Source organism: Bombina bombina, chromosome 6 (assembly GCF_027579735.1).
Source record: "Bombina bombina isolate aBomBom1 chromosome 6, aBomBom1.pri, whole genome shotgun sequence".
NCBI classification, from domain to species: domain Eukaryota; kingdom Metazoa; phylum Chordata; class Amphibia; order Anura; family Bombinatoridae; genus Bombina; species Bombina bombina.
Window position 1 is genome coordinate 429,485,507 of NC_069504.1, and position 26,180 is coordinate 429,511,686.

At 39.1% G+C, this 26,180-nt stretch overlaps 1 protein-coding gene across 2 annotated transcripts in view; it reads left to right on the forward strand.

The window, feature by feature from the left end:
- Positions 1-26,180, forward strand: part of SEPTIN8 (septin 8) — a 273,481-nt gene that overhangs the window by 194,764 nt on the left and 52,537 nt on the right. For both annotated transcript variants that reach the window (XM_053717180.1, XM_053717179.1), the window contains exons 4-5: positions 7,438-7,624; positions 24,366-24,527. In XM_053717180.1, coding sequence (XP_053573155.1) covers positions 7,438-7,624; positions 24,366-24,527 — 349 coding nt within the window. The remainder of the gene's footprint in view (positions 1-7,437; positions 7,625-24,365; positions 24,528-26,180) is intronic.

Below are 26,180 nucleotides of genomic sequence, written 5' to 3' on the forward strand. Positions count from 1 at the left end.
GTCATCAGTCTCCACAAGGATATTAGAAACCAACTACAAAAAACCTCACAAGGTGGTACCTTACACCAAGCAGATTCCAAAAAAATATATAAAACATCTAGCAAAAAATGTTGGAGAGGATGTTGCGAAGTAGGTACACCAACGCACATATGGTGGCATTGCACTAAGCTAGACACATTCTGGGCTGACGTCCTCACCCAAATCTCAAAGATAATAGGGCAAACATTACCTAACAATCCACAGATTCTCCTATTTCTAACACTACCAAAGCTAGATAATTCCACACTAAAATCGTTACTGATACTTATGCTAAATAGTGCCAAAGTACTAATTCCAAGACGTTGGAAATCTGAAGCAGTCCCCACAGTGGAAGACTGAAAATCACAAGTCACAACATTATTACAGCTAGAGAGATATCATCATTGGCAAATGGGAACATTGACAACACACAAATTGATGCTAGCAATATGGCAACAATACAAAAGACTCGCGACAAGGCGCCATAGTGAACAGCTGAACAGGTCAGTTATCCAAGAATATTTATTTTGCTTTTCAATCTTTGACACTTTGACCTCACTAGAAGGGATCTAAATGGCTAATAGTAAAACATGTAAGGCTGGGAGGGGCGAGGATGAGGAATAGTAACTATTAATATGCGGTCAGTGGAAGGGAGGGGGCAGGACACTGGCTAAATCCTACTGGTAGACAGCAGCAATGTTAGCAAAACAGTAATCTCACCAAATAGCGAAACCCCCCTAATAAACTTCTATTTGCACAGAAGGCGAGAAGAGAGGAGATGTACTTGGACACTGGAAATCTCTATATGAGACAAATTAACATGAGTATTTGTAGTTAAATAATTGACATAATAATATGTATACCATTGATTGATGTGTAACACAGTTTTGCTTTGTATTTGATATTATCACCTAGCAAATGTATGTAATGTCTTTGCATCTAATGAAGAAATTTAAAAAAACAGAAAACTTTTTTTTTTTCTAGATGTATCAGTAGTTATTAAATATATTTGATATTCACACACACAAAAAAAAATCTTATTGGATTCTATTATCTCCACTGTTACTGGGGGTAAGGGAGTTTTTCTGCCCCAAGACAAGAAATCTAAGGGTAAATTTAAAGCTTCCAATCGTTTTCGTTCCTTTTGTCAGAATAGGGAATAGAAAACCACTCCTTCCCCTAGGCCTCTGGCTCTAATTGGAGATCATCTCTGATTTGGAATAAATCCAAGCCTTATAAGAAACCAAATCCTGCCCCTAAACCTATATGAAGGTCCGGCCCTCAAGCCTATTCTTCTGGTAGGGGGCAGACTAAAGCTATTTCAAGGGGTGTCGAATATGATTCAAAATGAGACTTCCTTTGGGAATATTCTTTCTTACCCATGTAACAAAAAACCCAATAAAAGCTCAAGTCTTTCTAAAATGTGTTTCAGATCTCGAACTTCCAGGGGTAATTTTTCCCAGTTCCACAGCAGGAACAAGGATTTGGGTTTTTTATTCAAATCTATTCATTGTACCTTTGAAGGAAAATTCTTTCAGACCTATTTTGGATCTGAAACCTTTAAATGGTTTGTAAGAGTCCCAACTTTCGAGATGGTGACTATAAGGACTATTCTGCCTTTTGTTCAGCAAGGTCACTTCATGTCCACAATAGACTTACAGGATGCTTACCTTCACAATCCGATTTATCCAGATCATTATCGTTTTCTGAGATTCTCTTTTCTAAACAAGCATTACCAATTTGTTGCTCTTCCGTTTGGCCTTGCAACAGCACCAAGAATATTCTTAAAGGACCAGTCAACACAGTAGATTTGCATAATCAACAAATGCAAGATAACAAGACAATGCAATAGCACTTAGTCTGGACTTCAAATGAGTAGTAGATTTTTTTTTCTGACAATTTTAAAGGTTATGTCTTTTTCCACTCCCCTTGTACCATGTGACAACCATCAGCCAATCACAAATGCATACACGTACCATGTGACAACCATCAGCCAATCACAAATGCATACACGTACCATGTGACAGCCATCAGCCATTCACAAATGCATTCACACGTATTCTTGCACATGCTCAGTGGGAGCTGGTGACTCAAAAAGTTTAAATATAAAAAGACTGTGCACATTTTGTTAATGGAAGTAAATTGGAAAGTTGTTTAAAATGGCATGCTCTATCTGAATAATGAAAGTTTAATTTTGATTGAGTGTCCCTTTAATAGTTTTAAGTGCCCTTCTATTTGTAATCAGAGAGCAGGCTATTGTGATCTTTATTTATTTGGACAATATCTTGGTACTAGCTCAATAGATTTCCAGATAGATTCAGTGTCCATGATTCTATCCCTAACCGAAAAGAGATGTTTGAGATTGGTTTCAGCTCGTCTAAACCTTCAGTCTCTTATCATTAGCTTCACTGGCTATTACGTTTTAGGTCTCATGGTTGCAGCATCAGACGCAATCCTTTTTGCTTGTTTTCATATGAGACCTCTACAGTTTTGCATGTGGCATCAATGGTGCAGGGATTATCACAACTGATATACTTAAATCCCAACTCTCCACTCTCTCTGACTTGGTGGTTATACCATCACCTTATTGTTTAAGGGGCCTCCTTTGTTTGTCCAACCTGGACTGTGATCACAACAGATGCACGTCTCTCAGGTTGGGGAGCTGTTTGGGGGTCTCTGACAGCACAAGGAGTTTGGAATCCTCGAGAGGTGAGGTTACCAATCTATATCTTAGAACTCTGTGCTATTTTCAGAGCTCTTCAGGCTTGGCCTCTATTAAAGAGAGAATCGTATATTCGGTTTCAAACAATGTCCCAACAGTGGAATATGTCAATCATCAAGGGGGGACTCTCAGTCCCCTAGCAATAAAAGTATCTCTAATACTTTCTTGGGCGGAATACAATTCTTGTCTAATCACTGAGATTCATATAGCAGGTGTAGACAATTTGGAAGCGGATTATCTCAGCCGTCAGATTCTACATCCGGGGAGTAGTCTTTCCATTCAGATGTGTTCTATCAGATTGTGCAGATCTGGGGTCCTCCAGACATAGATCTGATGGCCTCTCGTCTAAACAAGAAACTTCCCAGATACCTCTCCAGGTCCAAGTATCCTCAGGCAGAAATGGTGAGTGCTCTAGCAGTTCCATGGTTTTACCAACCTGCTTACATGTTTTCCCCTCTGGCAGTGATCTCAAAGATTATAATGGAACAATCTTATGTGTTTCTGATAGCACCAGCATGGCCTCACAGGTTCTGGTATGCGGACCTTGTCCAAATGTCCAGTTGCCAGCCTTGGTTATTTCCTATAAGACCAGATCTTCTGTCTCAAGGCCCAGTTTTCCATCAGGATCTCAAATCTTTAAATTTGAAGGCATGGAAATTGAACGCTTAGTTCTTAGTCATAGACGTTTCTCTAACTCCGTAATTAACACTATGATACGGGCTCGTAAGTCTGTTTCAAGTAAGATTTATCATAGGGTTTGGAAAACCTATATTTCATGGTGTTCCACTCATGATTATTCTTGGCATTCATTTAGATTTCTTAGGATTTTACAGTTTCTTCACGATGGTTTGGATAAAGGTTTGTCTGCAAATACTTTGAAGGGACAAATCTCTGCTCTTTCGGACTTATTTCATAGAAAGATTGCTTCCTGATATTCACTTTTTTTTCAGGCTTTGATTCGTATCAAGCCTGTTATTTAATCAATTTATCCTCCTTGGAGTCTCAATTTGGTTTTAAAGATTTTGCAGGCTCCTTTTGAGCTTATGCATTCTTTGGATATTAAACTATTTTCTTGAAAAGTTTTATTTCTTTTGGCTATCTCTTCTGCTAGAAGAGTTTCTGAATTGTCTGCTCTCTTGTGAGTCTCCTTATCTGATTTTCTATCAAGATAAAGCTGTTTTGCAGACTTTGTTTACATTTTTGCCAAAGGTTGTGAATTCTAACAACATCAATAGGGAAAATGTTACTTCCTTGTGTCCTAATCCTAAGAATACTCTCAAAATGTCTTTACATTCTTTGGATGTGGTAAGAGCTTTGAAATATTATGTTGAGGCTACTAAAGATTTCAGAAAGACTTCTAGTCTATTTGTTATTTTTTTCTGGTTCCAGAAAAGGTCAGAAAGTCTCTGCCATTTCCTTGGCATTTTGGTTAAAGTTTTTGATTCACAAAGCCTATTTGGAGGCGCGGGGAGTATTACAGCTCATTCTACTAGATCAGTCGCCACATCTTGGTCTTTCAAGAATGAAGCTTCAGTTGATCAAAGTTGCAAAGCAGCAACTTGGTCTTCTTTGCATACATTTACTACATTTTACCATTTTGTTGATTTTGCTTCTGCGGAAGCAGCCTTTGGTAGAATGGTTTTTCAGGCAGTTGTCTCAGCCCTTCTTTTGGATTTTGAAATGTTGGGAGGTATGGGTATCATCTGCTACAATCAGCTTTAAGGGACAGTGTACACCAATTTTCATAAACTGCATATAATAGACATTACTATAAAGAAGAATATGCACAGATACTGATGTAAAAAAATCCAGTATAAAACCTTTATAAAAATTCCTTAGAATCTCCAGGTTTAGAACTGTTGATGAGGTTAGACTGGGTGAGCAGTGAGCAGCAAGAGCAGACACTTCCCCCTCCCCTGCATATGAAAAGACTCATTACACAAACAGTCTGATCAAGTATAGCAGCCTTATCTGTATTGATTTTCCATGAAGGGCTTGATTTAAATATATTCAGTTATATCAGGCCAGGTGTCAGCAAATTAAGCTATACTTTACTTTCTGCTGCAGCCTATAATTAAAGTAATTGAGGTGATTGCTGTCTCATGCTGTCTGAGAAGTTTTTTTGCAGAAATATTTGCACTGTCTGGAACCTAACAGCAACCTCTCACCTCTCTCAGACATAAATCATAGGGAGCAGCTGTATCACATGCTTTTCCAGTTGGCAATGATATGAGATGTCTGTGGGTTTGTGTTTGTATTAATATCTAGTCATTTTATTGAGACACATTTCATCTGTCAAGTAAAAAACAAACTAATTGAGTGCATAGTCTAAACTAGTAGAAGGCGTCACAGAAGTAAGAATTTATTGGAAGTGGTGTTATTATACAATTCTTTACCAGTAAATCCTTTCATTCAGTGCATTTTAAAACCCCACTTAAAGGGACAGTCTACGCTAAAATTGTTTAAAAAGATAGATAATTCCTTTACTACCCATTCCCCAGCTTTGCACAACTTTATAGCATTTAAACCTCAAAATTTCTACCTCTTTCTAAATCGCTATAGACAGCCTTTTAATCTCATGCTTTTTTTATTTGCTTTTCACAACAGGAGACTGCTAGTTTGTGGGGCCATATAGATAACACTGTGTTCACGCCCAGGGAGCTATTTAAGAGTTAGCACAACACAGTACTAAATGCAAATCAATAGATAATAAATAAAAAAAGTAATGTGATCAGGGGCTGTCAGAAGATGCTTAGATACAAGGTAATCACAGAGGTAAAAAGTGTATTAATATAACTGTGTTGGTTGTGCAAAACTGGGGAATGGGTAATAAAGGGATTATCTTTCTTTTAAAACAATAACATTCTATTGTAGACTGTCCCTTTAATAGAGTAGAACTGAATAACTGACTATCACAATAAAAATACAATGTAAGAGCACGTACTTTCAATTTGAAATGACCAGTAAAATATTTTCTGGCAAATATCAAAGTTAATCCAATGTTTTTAAAACCCCACTTAAAGGGACAGTCTACGCTAAAATTGTTTAAAAAGATAGATAATTCCTTTACTACCCATTCCCCAGCTTGGCACAACTTTATAGCATTTAAACCTCAAAATTTCTACCTCTTTCTAAATCGCTATAGACAGCCTTTTAATCTCATGCTTTTTTTATTTGCTTTTCACAACAGGAGACTGCTAGTTTGTGGGGCCATATAGATAACACTGTGTTCACGCCCAGGGAGCTATTTAAGAGTTAGCACAACACAGTACTAAATGCAAATCAATAGATAATAAATAAAAAAAGTAATGTGATCAGGGGCTGTCAGAAGATGCTTAGATACAAGGTAATCACAGAGGTAAAAAGTGTATTAATATAACTGTGTTGGTTGTGCAAAACTGGGGAATGGGTAATAAAGGGATTATCTTTCTTTTAAAACAATAACATTCTATTGTAGACTGTCCCTTTAATAGAGTAGAACTGAATAACTATCACAATAAAAATACAATGTAAGAGCACGTACTTTCAATTTGAAATGACCAGTAAAATATTTTCTGGCAAATATCAAAGTTAATCCAATGTTCCCTCCCCTTGTATCCTGTGACAGCCATCAGCCAATCACAAAATGCATTTATACATTTTCTGTGCACTTTCGCACATGCTCAGTAGGAGCTTGAGCATTATATAATGTGCATATAGAAAAAATGTGCACGTTCTATTAATTTCACTATATTGATTAGTTGTTTTAAATTGCATGCTCAATCTAAATCATGAAACTTTTCCTTTACACTTTATATTTGGATATGTTCTGTGATGAAACGGGTTACTTGTTCATTTAGCACTTGTGTTTAGATTTTAACCATTAGATTACACAAAATTCAACAACTACATTGGATAATATAAGAGGATTTGTTTTACCTTTTTTTTTTTTCCTTTTCTAGAATGGGTTGGGTACTCCCCTGAGTTATGTGGGGCAAAAATAAAAAGCTGTCAGAGGAGAACATAGCATATTGTATTGATGGGTGTTGTTAAATATGTTTAAATTGCTCTTGTTTCCAAATGGGAGAAATTGTGGCCCAGAATGCCTGACTCTGGCCTATAAATGCTTTGTAATTTAATGGAAATTTCACAGAAATATTTGTAAAAAGTAAAAATAATGTTGAGAAACTGTTAGCTAATGCTGGAATTAAAGGGACAGTCTACTCCAAAATAGTGATGGTTTTCAAATATAGATAATCCCTTTATTACCCATTCCCCAGCTTTGCATAACCAACACTGTTATATTAATATACTTTTTACCTCTGTGATTACCTTGTATTTAAGCCTCTGCGGACTGTCCAATCAGTGCAGTCTCATTTGTAACTCCACAGGAGTGAGCACAGTGTTATCTATATGGTACACATTAACTAGCTTGGTCTTGCTGTGAAAAGCTTATAAAATAGACTGAGATAAAGGCGGCCTGCAGGGGCTTAAAAACAGGCAGATATTTAGCGTTTTAGATGTTACAAAGTATATTAATATAACAATATTGGTTATGCAAAGCTAGGGAATGGGTAGCAAAGGCATTATCTATCTTTTTAAACAATACAATTTTTGGAGAAGACTGTTCCTTTAACTAGTAACTAGCGGGAGGGAAACTTTACTGAATCTGCCACAAGTATAGAGTAACAATAACTTTACATGGTGTCTTTGTGTAGTTACAGGTCAGTCGTTGATTACATTGACACTCAGTTTGAGAATTACCTGCAAGAAGAGTTGAAAATAAGACGCTCACTTTTCAACTTCCATGACTCCAGGATACATGTTTGCCTCTACTTCATCACCCCCACTGGCCATTCACTGAAATCTCTGGACTTGGTTACCATGAAGAAGCTGGACAGTAAGGTACCAACATTTTACCTTTGGTGGAACACATTTATACTAGTAAATCAGTGTGGAAAGCGCACTCAGGAGCAGCAGTGTTTGGAAAGTGATGAATAAGCCCAAAGATTCAATACATTTCCAGCTGCTGTACATAAAAGACCTTTTTTTAATTCCACATAGGGTCTAAAATCCGTAACGTTTCGGGCTTAATATAAGCCCTTATTCATGCTTCTTCAACGTTGCTAATTTTGGACCCTATGCTGAATTAATAAAGGTATTTTATATACAGCAGCTGGAACTTTGATATTTCTTACACATTATACTTTTATTATTATTATTACTATTATTTTTATTAAATAAATGAAATGGATAACTCATTTATTTACTCATATTTATGTAGTTGTTTTAATGAATGTATCCAACAGCGCAATTCTTTACCAGGGGAAATGTGTGACCAATTTTAGTTTGTTTTGGCACAAGAGGTTGCTTGCCTGATGTGATGCACAAATGGTTTTACAAAAAAACAAAACGTGCAGGCAGAAAAAGGTAAATGTCTAGAAGGGATTTGGCAATTGTCCTCAAAGATATATAGATGGTATAATTTATTAGGCTATAGCTGAATTACTAAATTAAAATGAGAATTGTGTTTATAAAAAAGAAGCTGATATTCAGATCTTATAATATTCAGTTTGTCATGATGACTGATTTTAAACATTTGAAGTTAATTGGTTGTGTTTTAAAATGTAATCATTTCTCAAAAACTCAAACATACACGTGCTACACACACAAAATGTAGGCAAGTTTTAGAAGTTTGAGTATCTTTGCTGGTTTTAAATCACCTATACAGAACATTTCTAGACTTAAGTCCAGGCTATTGACAGGCTATGTAAACACAGTCAGCAGGAGAAAATTCACCCCCGGTTAGGTGTATAAGAGATAACTAATACAATTTTAATTTTCCGTTCTCTCTAAATATTGGGATTTGGTTTACAAACAGATATAAGATAAGGAAGCAAGTGTGTGTACACAAAGTGATAACATAATGAGATCTTATTTTACCTTCAAGCTCAACCCATTTCAATAGGCTGTGGTTTCAAAGCACAAAACCAGCGATTTCATATACACAAACTTGAAAATGCAATTTCTCTTACATTTTATACTCTGCAGCTGGTATAACAAGTCATTGAGAATACATTAAGGGAAAAACAATTTTACAGTATAATGTCCCTTTAAATGGATAGATAGGGAAGACAGTCGCTGATTTGACATAAGAGACTACTCAATATAGGGAAAATTGATGAGGGAGCTACTAATAGCTATATAGATAGGCACTAGGACGTGGGGTACCCGTGATTCCATTAGTTTGCTTTGTTATGATACAAGAGTTGTTGAGTTTTGTTTATCTGATAAATGATATTGCTAAAATTATAAGAATATTACCCCCCAAGATTATATACTTCCAATATGGATTGCTATAGCCACGGACATATAAAAGAAGTAATTGAGGGAAAAGTATGAAAATGAGAGGAACCTCCATGGGTTCTGAGATAGACTGCAGCAAAGGTAGCAGCTTAGATTAATTGTTGATATTTTATGGACGTGAGGATGAAGACAAATGTAGAGGGTTTTATTGGAAACCCTGCTCAATGAAGTGTCCCTAGTCGAGTACCATTAGTTCCTTAGAATACAATTATGAGTAGGGTACTATCTATCTTGCTGCTGAATGCCTTTTTTTTTTGTGTTTCTTATGTTTTTCCGTCTTTCTCATTGTATGTTACATGTAATGTATCTGATGTATAAGGAGGAGGTTTGTGGTTTAATAAAGAATATTTTATCTAAATGGATAGATAGGACTATGAATTTTATGATACAATTTGAAGATGGGCAGTTTCTCTTGTCTTCTTTCCTCGTGTTTACACAATCCTAAAACTTTATATCTGGAAGCTGCAATTCATGGCAGGATTTTGCTACTTTAATCGAAAAAAATGGCAATTGAATTGTAAAGATGTTCAGCAACAGTAATGTTTGTTTGACCTTGATTATCTCTCAAGAGGCTGATGGTCCTTATAATGCCGCCTGTAGATAAGATGAGCAAATAGTTTGAGACTTTGTACAGTAGTTAATGCTAATTGTGATGGATACCCCGGCTACCCCGACTAGGTAGCTCCGCCAAATGGGTCCTGCTTCCTCCCTGCCGACTGCAGCTATGTAGCTGGCAAGTGACCACAGCCTGTAGCCACCCCTAATGCCCGTCAGCACCAGTATTTAGGGTCCCACCCTGTGGCAGACTCCGGCTACCGCACTTAGTAGCTCTGCCAGAGGATCCTTCATCTGCCTGGAACAGGCTGCTTTGTAGCCCAAGAAAAGTGATTTTAGCTGGAGCCAACCCAAATAACTAGACATACTAGCATTCAGGTGAAACAGGAACTGATTTTATTGTAAAACATACACTCCTTTTATACACAAAGCTCATCTTGATAAGACAATGGACAAGCCCACAATTTTCCCGCCATTCTCGCCCCTCCAGTCCGGCACCTCCATAGCAGCCATAGTCCCACAGAATCCCAGGACCCAGATGTGACTGTTTTGGGGTGATCCCGGGGAAGCAGCGGCACTTCCAGGGTGTCATTTGAAAGCTCTCAGTCCCCAGATGCCACAGTCCAAAAGCAGCCTGGATATACAGCCCGTTGAAGTTATGGGGGTAGGGGTGTCCAAAAACCCTGGTTCCTAAAGGAGCTCCCCCTCCGGTAATTCCCCCACTTTTTGCCCTCCCTAGGGGCTACAAATCCCCAAAAGAGCGGAGCTCTGGGACAAAAGGGCAGCTGGAGTGACCAGGGGTAAAGTTAGCGGGTGTCCTGCTGTTCTGTGGCCGACCGGGAGTTCCAGGAGCCCGGCCAGCCTCAGAGGGGTTAGGCGGGTGTCTGTTGTGAGGTGGCTGACCAGGAGTTCCAGGAGCCCGGACAGCCTAGGAGGGTTTTTTCCGATCAGAGATTCCATGGCCAAGTGTACACAGCAACACAACACATAGCACGCATCTGGGAGATCCTGTAAGCCATGAAATGGCCAAATCTAATGTAACAGGGAGTGAGCCATGTAGTAGGGGGGTGGGAGTAGCCTTAGCTGTCTGGTATCTGTGACATCTCCCCCCCCCCCCTCCAGTTCAGCAGACCCGGCTAGACCCTTAACGGGTCGACCTGGGGCTGTCCGATGGTGGTCCTCCACTTCTCGGTTGCTGAGAGATGTTATCCCATCTCTCCTGGGGGTTCCTGCTGGCGTCTATCCCCTGCGCCCTAGGCGATGCAACGTCCCAAACAAGTTTGCCAAGGCTGGCTCCCAAACAGTTGTTCTCCCACAAGTTCCAGTGTCCTTGAGTTCCATGGCCACACTGCCTCCCTCTGTGAGTACCAGCTGACCCACCCACAAACAAAGCCAGTGCCGGTTTTCCGGCTGTATCCCCACCCCAGATTGTAGGTTCAAGGTTGAGGTAGCTCCTTGGTGGGGCAGGCAAGACTCGAGTGCCCAAACTGGTGGCACCAAATGCAGGGGCAGGTATCCAACAAAGCCATTGTTGGTTTCCCGGCTGTAGGTGGAAGTTGCTCCTTGGTGGGGCAGGCAAAACTCGGGTGCCACAACTTGTGGCACCAACTGCATGAGCTGGTACCCCCCTGTGAGAAATACTCCGGGATGAGAAAAGGGTAGACACCCTGCCAAGCTACTGAGGGGAGAGACCATTTGTCTCTTCTCCCGAAAAGGAGATCTACCACTGGGGAGGGAGGTCTGCTACCTCCGCTCCATGGGAAATTGCTCTGCCGCTGAGGAGGGAGACCGACTGTCTCCTCCCCCGGGAAGGGGTTCTGTCGCTGGGGAGAGTTATCGACATCCGTCTCTTCCTGCAAGGGGTTCTGTGTAAGGGGAGGGAGGACGACTACCTCCACTCCCAGGGGGTGGCTCTGCCGCTGGGGAGAGAGAACGACTGTCTCCGCTCCTGGCTCTGCCGCTGGGGAGAGAAACAGACTGTCTCCTCTCCCAGGAAGTGGTTCTGCGTAAGGGGAGGGAGGATGACTACCTCTGCTCCCAGGGGATGGCTCTGCCGCTGGGTAGAGAGACCGACTGTCTCCTCTCACGGCTCCTGGCTCTGCCACTGGGGAGAGAGACCGACTGTCTCCTCTCCCGGGAAGGGGTTCTGTGTAAGGGGAGGGAGGACGCCTACCTCCTCGCCCTGGTTTCCTCGAGCTGTTGCAGGTCCTGGGCAGAGGCCGGCGGCTCTCTGCCCTGTTGGCAGCGCTTCTGCTAGGGTGGCCCCCTGGTCCAAGACCATAAGCTCGGAGCCAGACTGCTGATTGGGATCCAGAACCTGGTCCATCTCGCTCCCAAACTGTGGGTCCTCTGTCCTTTTTGTAAATAGCAATCCAGGGCCCCGAAGCCAAAGCCCTCTGTGGGGGAGCCATCCTCCAGCCATGACTGCGCTTTCATAGCGAGCCATTGGAGGGCCCAATAGCCGTCCTCCACCCACATCTCTTGCTGGACCAGTCTATGTAGAACAGACAGCCATTCCTTCTTTGGCTGTTTTCCCAGGAAAGGCACTCTCACGGTCCACCGAACCCGGAACCTTGTGTCATTCGTGGGGAGGACCTTTCCATTGTCTCGCTCCTGTTGAAGAGCCTCCCACCAGAGGTCTCGGCTACTGTGGCCCTTCTCCTCTGTCAGTAGGAATCGTGTGGAAGAAGCAGTTCGCACCACTGCCAGCCAATGTGACGGATACCCCGGTAACCCTGACTGGGTAGCTCCGCCAAACGGATCCTGCCTCCTCCCTGCCAACTGCAGCTATGCAGCTGGCAAGTGACCACAGCCTGTAGCCACCCCTGATGCCCGTCAGCACCAGTATTTAGGGTCCCACCATGTGGCAGACTCCGGCTACCCAGACTAGGTAGCTCTGCCAGAGGGTCCTTCCTCTGCCTGGAACAGGCTGCTATGTAGCCCAGGAGAGTGATTTTAGCTGGAGCCCACACAAATAACTAGACATACTAGCATTCAGCTGAAACAGGAACTGATTTTATTGTAAAACATACACTCCTTTTATACACAAAGCTCATCTTGATAAGAAAATGGACAAGCCCACAATTTTCCCGCCCCTCCAGACAGACCGGTGCCTCCATAACAGCCATAGTCCCACAGAATCCCAGAACCCAGATGTGATGGTTTCGGGGTGATCCCAGGGAAGCGGCGGCACTTCCAGGGTGTCATTTGAAAGCTCTTGGTCCCCAGATGCCACAGTCCAAAAAGTAGAGTGATTCGTTACTGGGGTAACCGATGATGCAGCCCGTTGAAGTTATGGGGGTAGGGGTGTCCAAAAATCCCGGTTTCCCAAAGGAGCTCACCTCCGGTAATTCCCCTACTTCTTGTCCTCCCTAGGGGCTACAAATCCCCAAAAGAGTGGAACTCTGGGTCAAAGGGCCGCTGGAGTGACCAGGGGTAAAGTTAGCGGGTGTCCTGCTGTTCTGTAGCCGACCGGGAGTTCCAGGACCCCGACCAGCCTCAGAGGGGTTAGGCGGGTGTCCGTTGTGAGGTAGCCGACCGGGAGTTCCAGGAGCCCGGCCAGCCTCAGAGGGGTTAGGCGGGTGTCCTTTGTGAGGTGGCTGACCGGGAGTTCCAGGAGCCCGGACTGCCTAGGAGGGTTTTCCTGGTCAGAGATCAGCTCTTTTGTAGGATGTTTTCAGATGATCCAGAGTTTTTAATTGCGTCTGGCATGAACCTTACAGAAAATACTGCCCCTCTAAAAAATGCTTAGAGGTGTCTAGTTGTATTTCCTGGGAGGGCTCATATCACACAGATAATCTGAGTTTACTGGTTTATCTTGTGCTTTTTAAAAAGACATATACACAGATCCCACTAATTTTGCAGATTCAGGATCCTCCTCTTTTGAGGACTTGTTATCTTGCTTCAAGTTTAGAAAGAGGAAGCTTTAGACTTTTGTGTCTAACAGGTGATGTGAAAAACTGCTTAAAGGGACAGTATACACTCATTTTCATATAACTGCATGTAATAGACACTACTATAAAGAACAAGATGCCCAGATACTGATATAAAAATCCAGTATAAAATGGTTTAAAGACTTACTTAGAAACTCTGTTTAGCTATGTTGAAAAGTTAGCTGGAAAGCCCATTTCAAGTGGGAAATAAGACACTCCCCCTCCCCCTTCTTTTGTATATGAAAATACCCTTTACACAAACAGGAACAAGCTGGAGAAGGTAGCTGACAGTATTCACATCAAACTTTGGGGCTTGGTTAGGAGTCTGAAATTTAGAGCAATGTTATTTAAAAATAGGCAAAACTATACATTTTTTTTTTAAATTAAACTTTATGGGCTTTATAAATAGATCATCTACAAAACATATATGCAAAGAAAAAATGAGTGTATAATGTCCCTTTAAGGAATTATTAAATCTGGTGGGGTTTATACATTATTAAATTATAGATTTAAAGGGATAATATACTGTAAAAAAAACTGTCAACTTTAAAAGGATATTAAACAGTGCTCCTTTGGTAAAAACACATATGTTAAATCAAAGTAAACCTAAAAAGGATCTGATTGTGTAAAAAAAACACAGCAAATAACTTGTGATGAGTGGAGAATTTTAAAACCGAACGGTTAGATTACGAGTTGTGCGTTAGAGGATATGCGGTGCTAACGAGCAGTTTTCACTCACCACTCACTTACATGCAGCGCTGGTATTAGAGGTTTTTTACAAACCCGGCATTAAAAGGCAAGAAGTGAGCGTTGAGCAAAATTTTGCTCCTTACCGCACTCCAATACCAGCGCTGCTTAAGTCAGCAGTGAGCTGGTCGTACGTGCTCGTGCACGATTTCCCCATAGGAATCAACGGGGAGAGCCGGCTGAGAAAAAGTCTAACACCTGCAAAAAAGCAGCATAAAACTCAGTAACGCAGCCCCATTGATTCCTATGGGGAAATAAAATTTATGTCTACACCTAACACCCTAACATGAACCCCGAGTCTAAACACCCCTAATCTTACACTAATAGTTACATTGTAGCTAGCTTTGGGTTTGTTTGTTTTTACAGGCAAGTTTGTATTTTAACTAGGTAGAATAGTTATTAAATAGTTATTAACTATTTAATAACTACCTAGCTAAAATAAATACAAAAGTACTTGTAAAATAAAACCTAACCTAAGTTACAATAACACCTAACACTACTCTATAATTAAATAAATTAAATTAGCTAAAGTACAAAAAAAAACTAAATTACAGAAAATAATAAACAAATTACAAGATATTTAAACTAATTACACCTAATCTAATAGCCCTATCAAAATAAAAAAAGCCTCCCCAAAATAAAATAAAAAAAACCCTAGCCTAAACTAAACTATCAATAGCCCTTAAAAGGGCCTTTTGCAGGGGATTGCCTCAAAGTAATCAGGTTTTTTACCTGTAAAAAAAAATACAAACAACCCCCCCAACAGTAAAACCCACCACCCACACAACCAATCCCCCAAATAAAATACTATCTAAAAATACCTAAGCTCCCCATTGCCCTGAAAAGGGCATTTGGATGGGCATTGCCCTTAAAAGGGCAGTTAGCTCTTTTGCAGGCCCAAACCCTAACCTAAAAATAAAACCCACCCAATACATCCTTAAAAAAAACCTAACACTAAACCCCTGAATATCAACTTACTTTTCTGAAGACCGGACATCCATCCTCAAGGAAGCGGCAGAAGTCTTCATCCAACCAGGCCAAAGTCCTCAACGAAGCCGGGAGAAGTCGTCCTCCAGACAGGCAGAAGTCTTCATCCAGGCGGCATCTTCTATCTTCATCCATCCAACGCGGAGCGGGTCCATCTTCAAGACATCCGACGTGTAGCATCCTCTTCAAACGAAGTCTTCTTACTAAATGACGGTTCCTTTAAGTGACGTCATCCAAGATGGCGTCCCTTAGATTCCGATTGGCTGATAGAATTAAGGTAGAAAAAAATCCTATTGGCTGGTGCAATTAGCCAATAGGATTGAGCTTGCATTCTATTGGCTGTTACAATCAGCCAATAGAATGCAAGTTCAATCCTATTGGCTGATTGCATCAGCCAATAGGATTTTTTCTACCTTAATTCTATCAGCCAATCGGAATCTAAGGGACGCCATCTTGGATGACGTCACTTAAAGGAACAGTCATTCAGTAAGAAGACTTCATTTGAAGAGGATGCTCCGCGTCGGATGTCTTGAAGATGGAGCCGCTCCGCGTCGGATGGATGAAGATAGAAGATGCCGTCCTGGATGAAGACTTCTCCCGGCTTCGTTGAGGACTTCGGCCCGGTTGGATCAAGTCTTCTGCCGCTTCCTTGAGGATGGATGTCCGGTCTTCAGAACAGTAAGTCGATCTTCAGGGGGTTAGTGTTAGGTTTTTTTAAGGGTGTATTGGGTGGGTTTTATTTTTAGGTTAGGGTTTGGGCCTGCAAAAGAGCTAACTGCCCTTTTAAGGGCAATGCCCATCCAAATGCCCTTTTCAGGGAAATGGGTAGCTTAGGTGTTTTTACATAGTATTTTGTTTGGGAGGTTGGTTGTGTGGATGGTGGGTTTTACTGTTGGGGGGTTGTTTGTATTTTTTTTTTACAGGTAAAAGAGCTGATTACTTTGGGGCAATGCCCCGCAAAAGGCCCTTTTAAGGGCTATTGATAGTTTAGGCTAGGGTTTTTTTTTATTTTGGGGGGCTTTTTTATTTTGATAGGGCTATTAGATTAGGTGTAATTAGTTTAAATATCTTGTAATTTAGTGTTTGTTTTTTTGTACTTTAGCTAATATTATTTAATTGTTAATTTAGTTAATTTAATTATAGTGTAGTGTTAGGTGTTATTGTAACTTAGGTTAGGTTTTATTTTACAGGTACTGTTGTATTTATTTTAGCTAGGTAGTTAGTAGATAGTTATTAACTATTTATTTAGTAACTATTCTACCTAGTTAAAATAAATACAAACTTGCCTGTAAAATAAAAATAAACCCTAAGATAGCTACAATGTAACTATTAGTTATATTGTAGCTAGCTTAGGTTTTTTTTTTATAGGTAAGTATTTAGTTTTAAATAGGAATTATTTAGGTAATGATAGTAATTTTTATTTAGATTTATTGTAATTATATTTGTTAGGGGGTGTTAAGGTTAGGGTTAGACTTAGGTTTAGGGGTTAATACATTTAGTATAGTGACGGCGACATTGGGGGCGGCAGATTAGGGGTTAATAAATGTAGGTAGGTTGCGGCGATGTTAGGGACGACAGATTAGGGGTTAATAATTAACTAGTGTTTGTGAGGCGGTGGCGCGGCGGTTTAGGGGGTTAATATTTTTATTATAGTTGTGGCGCTGTCCGGAGCGGCAGATTAGGGGTTAAAAAATGTATTTTAGTGTTTGCGATGCGGGAGGGCCTCGGTTTAGGGGTTAATAGGTAGTTTATGGGTGTTAGTGTACTTTTTAGCACTTTAGTTATGAGTTTTATGTTACGGCGTTGTACCATAAAACTCTTAACTACTGACTTTAAAATGCGTTAGGGATCTCGGAGGTAGAGGTTGTACCGCTCACTTTTTGGCCTCCCAGGACAGACTCGTAATACCGGTGCTATGGAAGTCCCATAGAAAAAAAGACTTTACGAAGTTTACGTAAGTCGTTTTGCGGTAAGGCAAAAGAAGTGTGCGGTGACCCTAAACCTGCAAGACTCGTAATAGCATCGGTAGGGAAAAAGCAGCGTTAGAACCTGTTAACGCTGCTTTTCAGCCTAACGCACAACTCGGAATTTAGCCGTAAGTTTTTACTCTGTCAATTCTGGACGAATCTGACTTATCGAGTCTATTCACTAGCCTAACATTTTAATGACATCATGCTAAGATAAACCTTCCTGCAAAGGACTCCTGCTCCTTGTAGGGCTCTGACAGGAAGTTACAGACACCACAAAAGTGGTGTAAGAAATAAAAGGTAAAATCCATTTAAATAGATGAATACATATTGTAATGCTTTCTTTATTTTGCAATTTGAAATAGTTGCTTTTGGCTGTCAACACAACCACCTTTACTAAAAATATAAATACTGCTAGATTCTCTACAGAAAGGCATTGTAAACCAGATGCATCAGCAGCAAAGTGGAGTGGGAGAGAGAGGTACTAAATGTTCATTTTCAGTTGCTATCCTTTAGTATTGATCATTGCGTATATAGGCAGAGATAAGATAATGAGGTGCTTGTGTATATGGAAAGTTATAAGATAATGATATCTGCTGAAACACAGACCATTTAAATGGGTTGTGATTGCAATATACAAAAATAAACCTAAAGGAGCAATTTTCCATACATTTAACACCCTGCAGCTGGTATAACAATCATTGGACAACACATTAAGCAACAAATAATTTTACACTACAATAGACAAAATTTACATTTTCATGATTAAGATAGAACAGGACATTTTAAACAACTTTCTCATTTACTCCTATTATCAATTTTTATTTGTTATCTTGGTATTTTTATTTGAAAAAGCAGAAATGTAAACATAGGAGCCGGCCCATTAAAAATGGGCCGGCTCCTAAGCTTATTTTCGAATAAAGATTCCAAGATAACAAAGAAAAATTGATAATAGGAGTAAATTCGAAAGTTTCTTAAAATTGCCTGCTCTATCTGAATCATGAAAGTTTAATTTTGACTTGACTTTCCGTTTTTAATATAAAAGGTGTTTCTCATTTTCATGTGTTTGTGAATTGATGCCTGAGAAAAAGTTCAAGCAAAGCCAGAAATGTGAGAATCCATGCATCATTATTACAAAAGATTTGCCTATGGTGGATACACAGATTTCCAGATTATCCAAACATTCCGTGCTCCCTTTAAAAGATCTTCTATTAAACATTGTACAGGGAGTGCAGAATTATTAGGCAAATGAGTATTTTGACCACATCATCCTCTTTATGCATGTTGTCTTACTCCAAGCTGTATAGGCTCGAAAGCCTACTACCAATTAAGCATATTAGGTGATGTGCATCTCTGTAATGAGAAGGGGTGTGGTCTAATGACATCAACACCCTATATCAGGTGTGCATAATTATTAGGCAACTTCCTTTCCTTTGGCAAAATGGGTCAAAAGAAGGACTTGACAGGCTCAGAAAAGTCAAAAATAGTGAGATATCTTGCAGAGGGATGCAGCACTCTTAAAATTGCAAAGCTTCTGAAGCGTGATCATCGAACAATCAAGCGTTTCATTCAAAATAGTCAACAGGGTCGCAAGAAGTGTGTGGAAAAACCAAGGCGCAAAATAACTGCCCATTAACTGAGAAAAGTCAAGCGTGCAGCTGCCAAGATGCCACTTGCCACCAGTTTGGCCATATTTCAGAGCTGCAACATCACTGGAGTGCCCAAAAGCACAAGGTGTGCAATACTCAGAGACATGGCCAAGGTAAGAAAGGCTGAAAGACGACCACCACTGAACAAGACACACAAGCTGAAACGTCAAGACTGGGCCAAGAAATATCTCAAGACTGATTTTTCTAAGGTTTTATGGACTGATGAAATGAAAGTGAGTCTTGATGGGCCAGATGGATGGGCCTGTGGCTGGATTGGTAAAGGACAGAGAGCTCCAGTCCGACTCAGACGCCAGCAAGGTGGAGGTGGAGTACTGGTTTGGGCTGGTATCATCAAAGATGAGCTTGTGGGGCCTTTTCGGGTTGAGGATGGAGTCAAGCTCAACTCCCAGTCCTACTGCCAGTTTCTGGAAGACACCTTCTTCAAGCAGTGGTACAGGAAGAAGTCTGCATCCTTCAAGAAAAACATGATTTTCATGCAGGACAATGCTCCATCACACGCATCCAAATACTCCACAGCATGGCTGGCAAGAAAGGGTATAAAAGAAGAAAATCTAATGACATGGCCTCCTTGTTCACCTGATCTGAACCCCATTGAGAACCTGTGGTCCATCATCAAATGTGAGATTTACAAGGAGGGAAAACAGTACACCTCTCTGAACAGTGTCTGGGAGGCTGTGGTTGCTGCTGCACGCAATGTTGATGGTGAACAGATCAAAACACTGACAGAATCCATGGATGGCAGGCTTTTGAGTGTCCTTGCAAAGAAAGGTGGCTATATTGGTCACTGATTTGTTTTTGTTTTGTTTTTGAATGTCAGAAATGTATATTTGTGAATGTTGAGATGTTATATTGGTTTCACTGGTAAAAATAAATAATTGAAATGGGTATATATTTGTTTTTTGTTAAGTTGCCTAATAATTATGCACAGTAATAGTCACCTGCACACACAGATATCCCCCTAAAATAGCTATAACTAAAAGCAAACTAAAAACTACTTCCAAAACTATTCAGCTTTGATATTAATGAGTTTTTTGGGTTCATTGAGAACATGGTTGTTGTTCAATAATAAAATTAATCCTCAAAAATACAACTTGCCTAATAATTCTGCACTCCCTGTATAGACAAGAGAAAAAAATATATATATATAATTATTTTTTTTCCAATTTACTTCAGTTATCAAATTTTCCTTTTTTTCTTTTTGGTTGAAACTTGTCTCCTTTCCATAAGTTCATAGTGATATAGTGCTCAGTGCACGTGCACAATCTTTATAGTATCTGGCAGCAGTGTGTGTAGTAATGTGATCCTAGCGACCTTGGATAGCACCAAGCAAGTGAAACAGAAGAATTGGTCAGTAAGCTGATTAGATTACACAACAGGGCTCCCCCAGTCTGCATCAGCACTGCTAACCTGGTCCATGCTGTAAAAAAGCTAGAAAAATAACAGCAATACTAAGGTTAAAGGGACAGTAATGTCAAAATGAACCTTTTATAATGCAGATTTGCTTTATCCTTAAAAGGTATATCTAGGGAGACTCAGGAGCAGCAATGCACTACTGAGAGCTAGCTGCTGATTGGTGGCTGCACATGCCTCACGTCATTGGCTCATGTGATGTGTTCCAAATAGTGGATTGCTGATCCTTCAACAAAGGATACAAAGAAAATTAAGCCGGTTTTATAATAAAAGTAAACTGGAAAGTTGTTCAAAATGTTATCCTCTGTCTGAATCATGAAGAAAAATGTTGGATTTCATGCCCCTTTAATAATAACCATACATTCTAATATATTTTCAAGTCTTTAAAGGGACAGTAAAAACCTTGTAATTACAAGACATTTCTGTTGTGCTGCAATAGAACAAAATATCAATCAATCTTAACATTTCTTATACATCTTTAACATCTTATTTACTGCAGTTATTTAACAATAGCCAAACTCCACCCACCATTTGCTTTATTTGTTTGAGCCAATCTGGGCTTTAGTTGGCAGACAACAAGGCTAGTCCCGGCTATAATGTTAGTATAGAGTGCATTGTTAAAGGGACAGTTCACCCCAAAATTTTCTCCCCTTTAAATTATTCCCAATGATCCTTTTAACCTGCTAGAGTGTATTAAATTGGTTACAAGTAGCTCCTTTACTCCTATTTCAGCAGTTGAAATAGCTGATTTAGCCTGTGGTATCGCCACCTACACTGAACAAATTAATACTGGAGTATAGGCTATTGAATAGCCTAAGTATACACAGCCAGCAGAAGAGATTACACTCTCACTGGCATGCAGGATAGTTGAGTAATAAAATGATCATTTTCCATTGTTCTTTCTATGTATTGAGCGTTGGTGTTCCAGCCAAATAAAAGATAAGGAAGCAAGTCTGTTTACACAAGCTTAGAACATAATGAGATCTGATATCACCTTAAAGTTCAACCCATTGTAATAGGCTGTGGTTTCAAAGCACAAAATCAGCTACTTCATATACACAAATAAGCATGAAAATGCAATTTCTAAAATATTTTATACTATGCAGTTGGTATAACAAGTCATGGAAAAACAATTTTACAGTGTACTGTCCCTTTAAGCAGTTGTCATCTCATAGAGCCAAATAGGGGAAGATGTGTAGCAGAGTTATTTAGCCTTGTGAAATTAGCACAGTGCAGTTCATTTAATAATGAAAGTAAATTGCAAAGTTGGTTTCATTAAATACAACTAAACATTGTATATATTGTTCCTTTAACATTATTGGGTAAGAGGGATAAAAAGTAGACTTCATTAGCAAGGTTCTTTGTTTCTCAGGTTCTTCAGTAACTTCTTTAGAACTAAAAGAAACTAATTACTATTTGATCTGAAGTAAGCCCTTAGAAATGCTGTAGCCCCACCTATATCAGCTTTGTATTTCCATTATTAACCTTATTCTGTAGCCCTTACTTGATCTTTTCCATGGAGGCAGAAATCTCCTATTTCTTAGAATCTGTATAATGTTTAATCAAGCTGGTAGATATAAAGATCTCTTTGCTTTTGGATATCAGACTCGAGTAGATCCATACATCTCTAGACTTCCCGGTTGTTTCTGAAGGATTATTTGGTTGAACCAATTCTAAGCCTGCTTTCGTCTGTCTGCACCTCTTGTACATATGTTTTTTGGTTTGTTTTGAAGGCTTGGCATTGCTCTCTTTATAGCCCATCAGCTTCATTGTGTAAACATGTTAATTAGCTGTTTTTCACTGTCCTTGCTTAAAGGAACATTGCACTCTAAAATGTCCTCCCTTTGAATGTGCACCCAGTTGTCCGTTGTACCTGCTGGAGTATATAGTATTTAATTTACTTTGTTGTAGAAACAATCACCTACTCTGAAAATATGAATAACAAATGAATTCTCTGTAGAAAGGTTATGTAAGTGAGACACTAGCACTGATTAATCTCCGTTTGGGGGGTAGGAGACAGATTTTTGTATCTGAAATAGCTGGTTGTGCCCAGCCATAATTATTTCAGTACCTAACTATTTTAGGCATAGATAGCATTAGTAGGTCTGCTTTAACTGTAGTCTAAATCATTGAGAATAACAGATGATGCTTTTAATGAGCAAAAATTCAAATGCATAAATAAACATGAAGAACTATTTCATGTACATTAATCTGCAGTAGGTAAAGTCATTTGGAACTTTTTAAGGTGAGACACATTTTATAGTACAGTGTCCCTTTAATTTATTTGTATTTGATTCTGTTTAGATCTAGTGTATGATTGTGTCTAACGTATGTGATTTTATTTATAGTTTCTGAGCTCATCCTTTACACTATATAGCTAATCTCCTCTTCTGCTATACCAGTTTTCAATTTCAGATGTTGGATATGCAGAAGATAATTTTTGTGTATGAAGCATAGAATGCTAATGCCGTATAGAAAAGTTACTTTGTACAATGAATATAAAGGTAGATAGGCAGTCTGTATTGATAAGAAAAAATGTTATTTAGAATTTAGTGCCCTTGTATTTCTGGCAATACTTAAAAAAAACAAAAAAAAACTCGCTCCACTTGCATTAAATATGCAGATCTAGTTACTTAATAACTCAGTTACTTTTTCAAGTACACAGCGCTGTTCCAATGCCTCCAGATGCAAAAAGCTATTCTACCATGACCCCATGGTCTGCTACTGTACTTTGTAAACAAAGAGTAGGTTTAGTACAGAGCTGTCAGCCAAGGTTTGTTCTCTATATGGAATATGAAAGGTCCATTCCACATCATGCTTTATTATATAAACCATTATTAAATTATTAAAATTGTTTTTCATCCTTGTTTTTTTTTTTAGGGCCAGCTCATATAAAATGAGGGCATCTCATAAGATTAATTCTTAAAAAGTAACTTAGGTCTCACTAGTGAAGTGTGGTCAGGAAAGCCTGGTGTTTACAGGAGTAATAGCCACATATAATACAGGGCAACAACAATTATTTATTGAAGGGCTTGTGAAAGGAAACACTAGGCAGTGGGTCATTCTTCTCTACACTTTAACCAAGGCCGGATTGGGCTACCAGGATACCAGCTGGGACAGCTAGGTTCAGCACCATGGATAGCGCTTGCTTATTGGAGGCTTACATCTAACCACCAATAAGCAAGCATAACCCAGGTTATCAACCAAAAATGGGCCGGCTCCTATGCATCACATTCCTGCTTTTTAAATAAAGATAGCAAGAGAACGAAGAAAAATTGATAATAGGAGTAAATTAGAAAGTTGCTTAAAATTGTATGCTCTCTCTGAATCACAAAAGAAAACATTTGGGTTCAGTGTCCCTTTAACCCAAGTTTATAGTCTTTGAATATCCAGGTTGATGATTTGACACTTACTTTTCTTGGTATTTTTTTTTTTTGCCTTGTGGTCCTATTGGGGATCTATAACTTTTTTGTATACTTTATAGGAAGATAAAACACATTTTTCTTTCATGAATTATATATAAGATGCAATTTTATACAACTTATCAATTTACTTCTAGTATCAAATTTGTTCATTTAAAAAAAAAAAAAAAAAAACCCTGAGTAGGCTCATGAGCAGCAATGCACTACTGGGAGCTAGATGCTGATCGGTGGCTGCACTTATATCCCTCTTGCCATTGTCTCACCTAATGTGTTGAGCTAGCTCCCAGTAGTGCTTTATTGCTCCTTCAACAAAGGAAACAAGATAATGAAGCAACTTAGATAATAGAAGCAAATTGTAAAGTTGTTAACAATTGTATGTTCTATCTGAATCATGAAAGGTAATTTGGGGGGTTTATGTCTGTTTAAGAGTGAACTGTTCTGCCCCTTACCGGCATCGACCATGTGTATAAGTTACATAGAATGTCTGTAGCTATTAAATAAATAAGAACAAAACTAGACACTGAATTACAACTAAATATGTTATGCTGTGGTTGGATGACAATTTACATTGTGACTTGTCTGTTCTGCAGGTGAACATCATTCCAATAATCGCCAAAGCTGACACAGTCTCAAAAAGTGAGCTCCACAAGTTCAAAATTAAAATTATGAGTGAATTGGTCAGCAATGGAGTACAGATCTACCAGTTCCCTACAGATGATGATGCTGTAGCAGAAATCAACTCAGTGATGAATGTGAGTATATGTACAACCCAGGACCTACTGACAGTGTACCTGCTGCTGTGTTTGTGCATTTCCGGATCTTTATGTAAACTTTAAATGTGGAAAAGAAGAAATGTTCCCTGCAGATCTCTTTACAGGAGAAAATAGCTTAGATGATTTTTATAGTTTCAGTATCTTGACTGCACTTATTGGCATCTTGTAACTAATTTGCTCATCTCCATGATTAGGTGGATAAGCAAACAAATGTAATCTGACACACTCTTCCTGTATCCAGCTTTTACTTGTTTTTATATCACACATGTGCCATCTTGTGGAAATGTTTGGTATTGTACAGTGGTTTATTATCTGAAGAATAAAAGCATGGACAACATATTTCCAATTAAAAGTTAAAACAACCAGAATATTTTGTATAGAGGAGCCTTCAGTTTGCAGTAAAATGTATATAGGGCAAAATAAGGGATGTTGTTATGTAAAATCCATGAGCAATTTAGTCCTTATGAGCATAAATTGGGCTTTTTTATATTTTAAAATGGAAAATACTGTGCAAATAAAAAAACACGTTAAAAAAAAAAAAAAAAGAAAAAGTAGTGCATCTTTTACTAACAGTAGCTTGACATTCACGATAAAAATCCAAAATGTTAACATCCCCGTAATTCTAAATCTCAATAGAAAAGGGGGCCGGAGAGTACATATACATCACCTAATCCGCTAGACATTCGGAATGGGCAGAATTTCGTTGGGTAGCAGCATTCAGCTATTTTAGTCAATTACATTTATTTGTGTAATAGTGCAGCACACACATATCTGGATTTGCACAGATATTTGTGTGTTGCATTATTACACAAATAAGTTGGCGCAGAAAAAAGCCAAATGCAGCTGCCTGCGGCAACATACGGCATAAATAAGGGGCATAAGGCAGCATTAATGTGAAACCACATAGACACCACCTCATCCTATAGATGACAGCTTGTGAACTCCTCTCCTGAACTAGCACCGACGGGCCAGATTTACAGGATGGAAACCAATAGCTGTAGAAGATAAAGTTGATAGGGCTGCTCAAGAACTTGTGTTGAGGAAACCTATTTAACTTTCTAGACAATTACAGTCATAGAATGGTACAGCTGACTGACAATATTTCTCTATATCAAAGGGTGGAATCTAAATTGTAGATACATAAATATAAGTATTAGTACATAAATGTATAGTATTTATTAAAACAAGTAATTCAGAACTTAGCAGGTAGTATAATGCAACAAATATATATATATATATATATATATATATATATATATATATATATATATATATATATAGTCTAACAAATCAAAAAATGTACACTGAAAAATGATATTCTGTGTTAGTGATTCCGAAGTATTAAATTCCAGTGTGATAGCGTCAGTTATTATTGTGAATAAATCCAACTGATATACTTCAGTCCTCATGTTTAGGGACCTATAAAAATAAATAGTGCAATATTGTACAAATAATAAATGGCCAAATGCCAAATAAAAGTTAGTAGCATGAGCACAAAGCACAATACTATCAGCCAATGCGTCTCAGTCCTGTATGTGGCCTTTTTCTCTCACACACTCTCTATAGTAGTGCTGGTGGTTGTGACCGATGACTATAGGATTAGGTAGAAATGCTTCCCAGAAGGCTGAATGT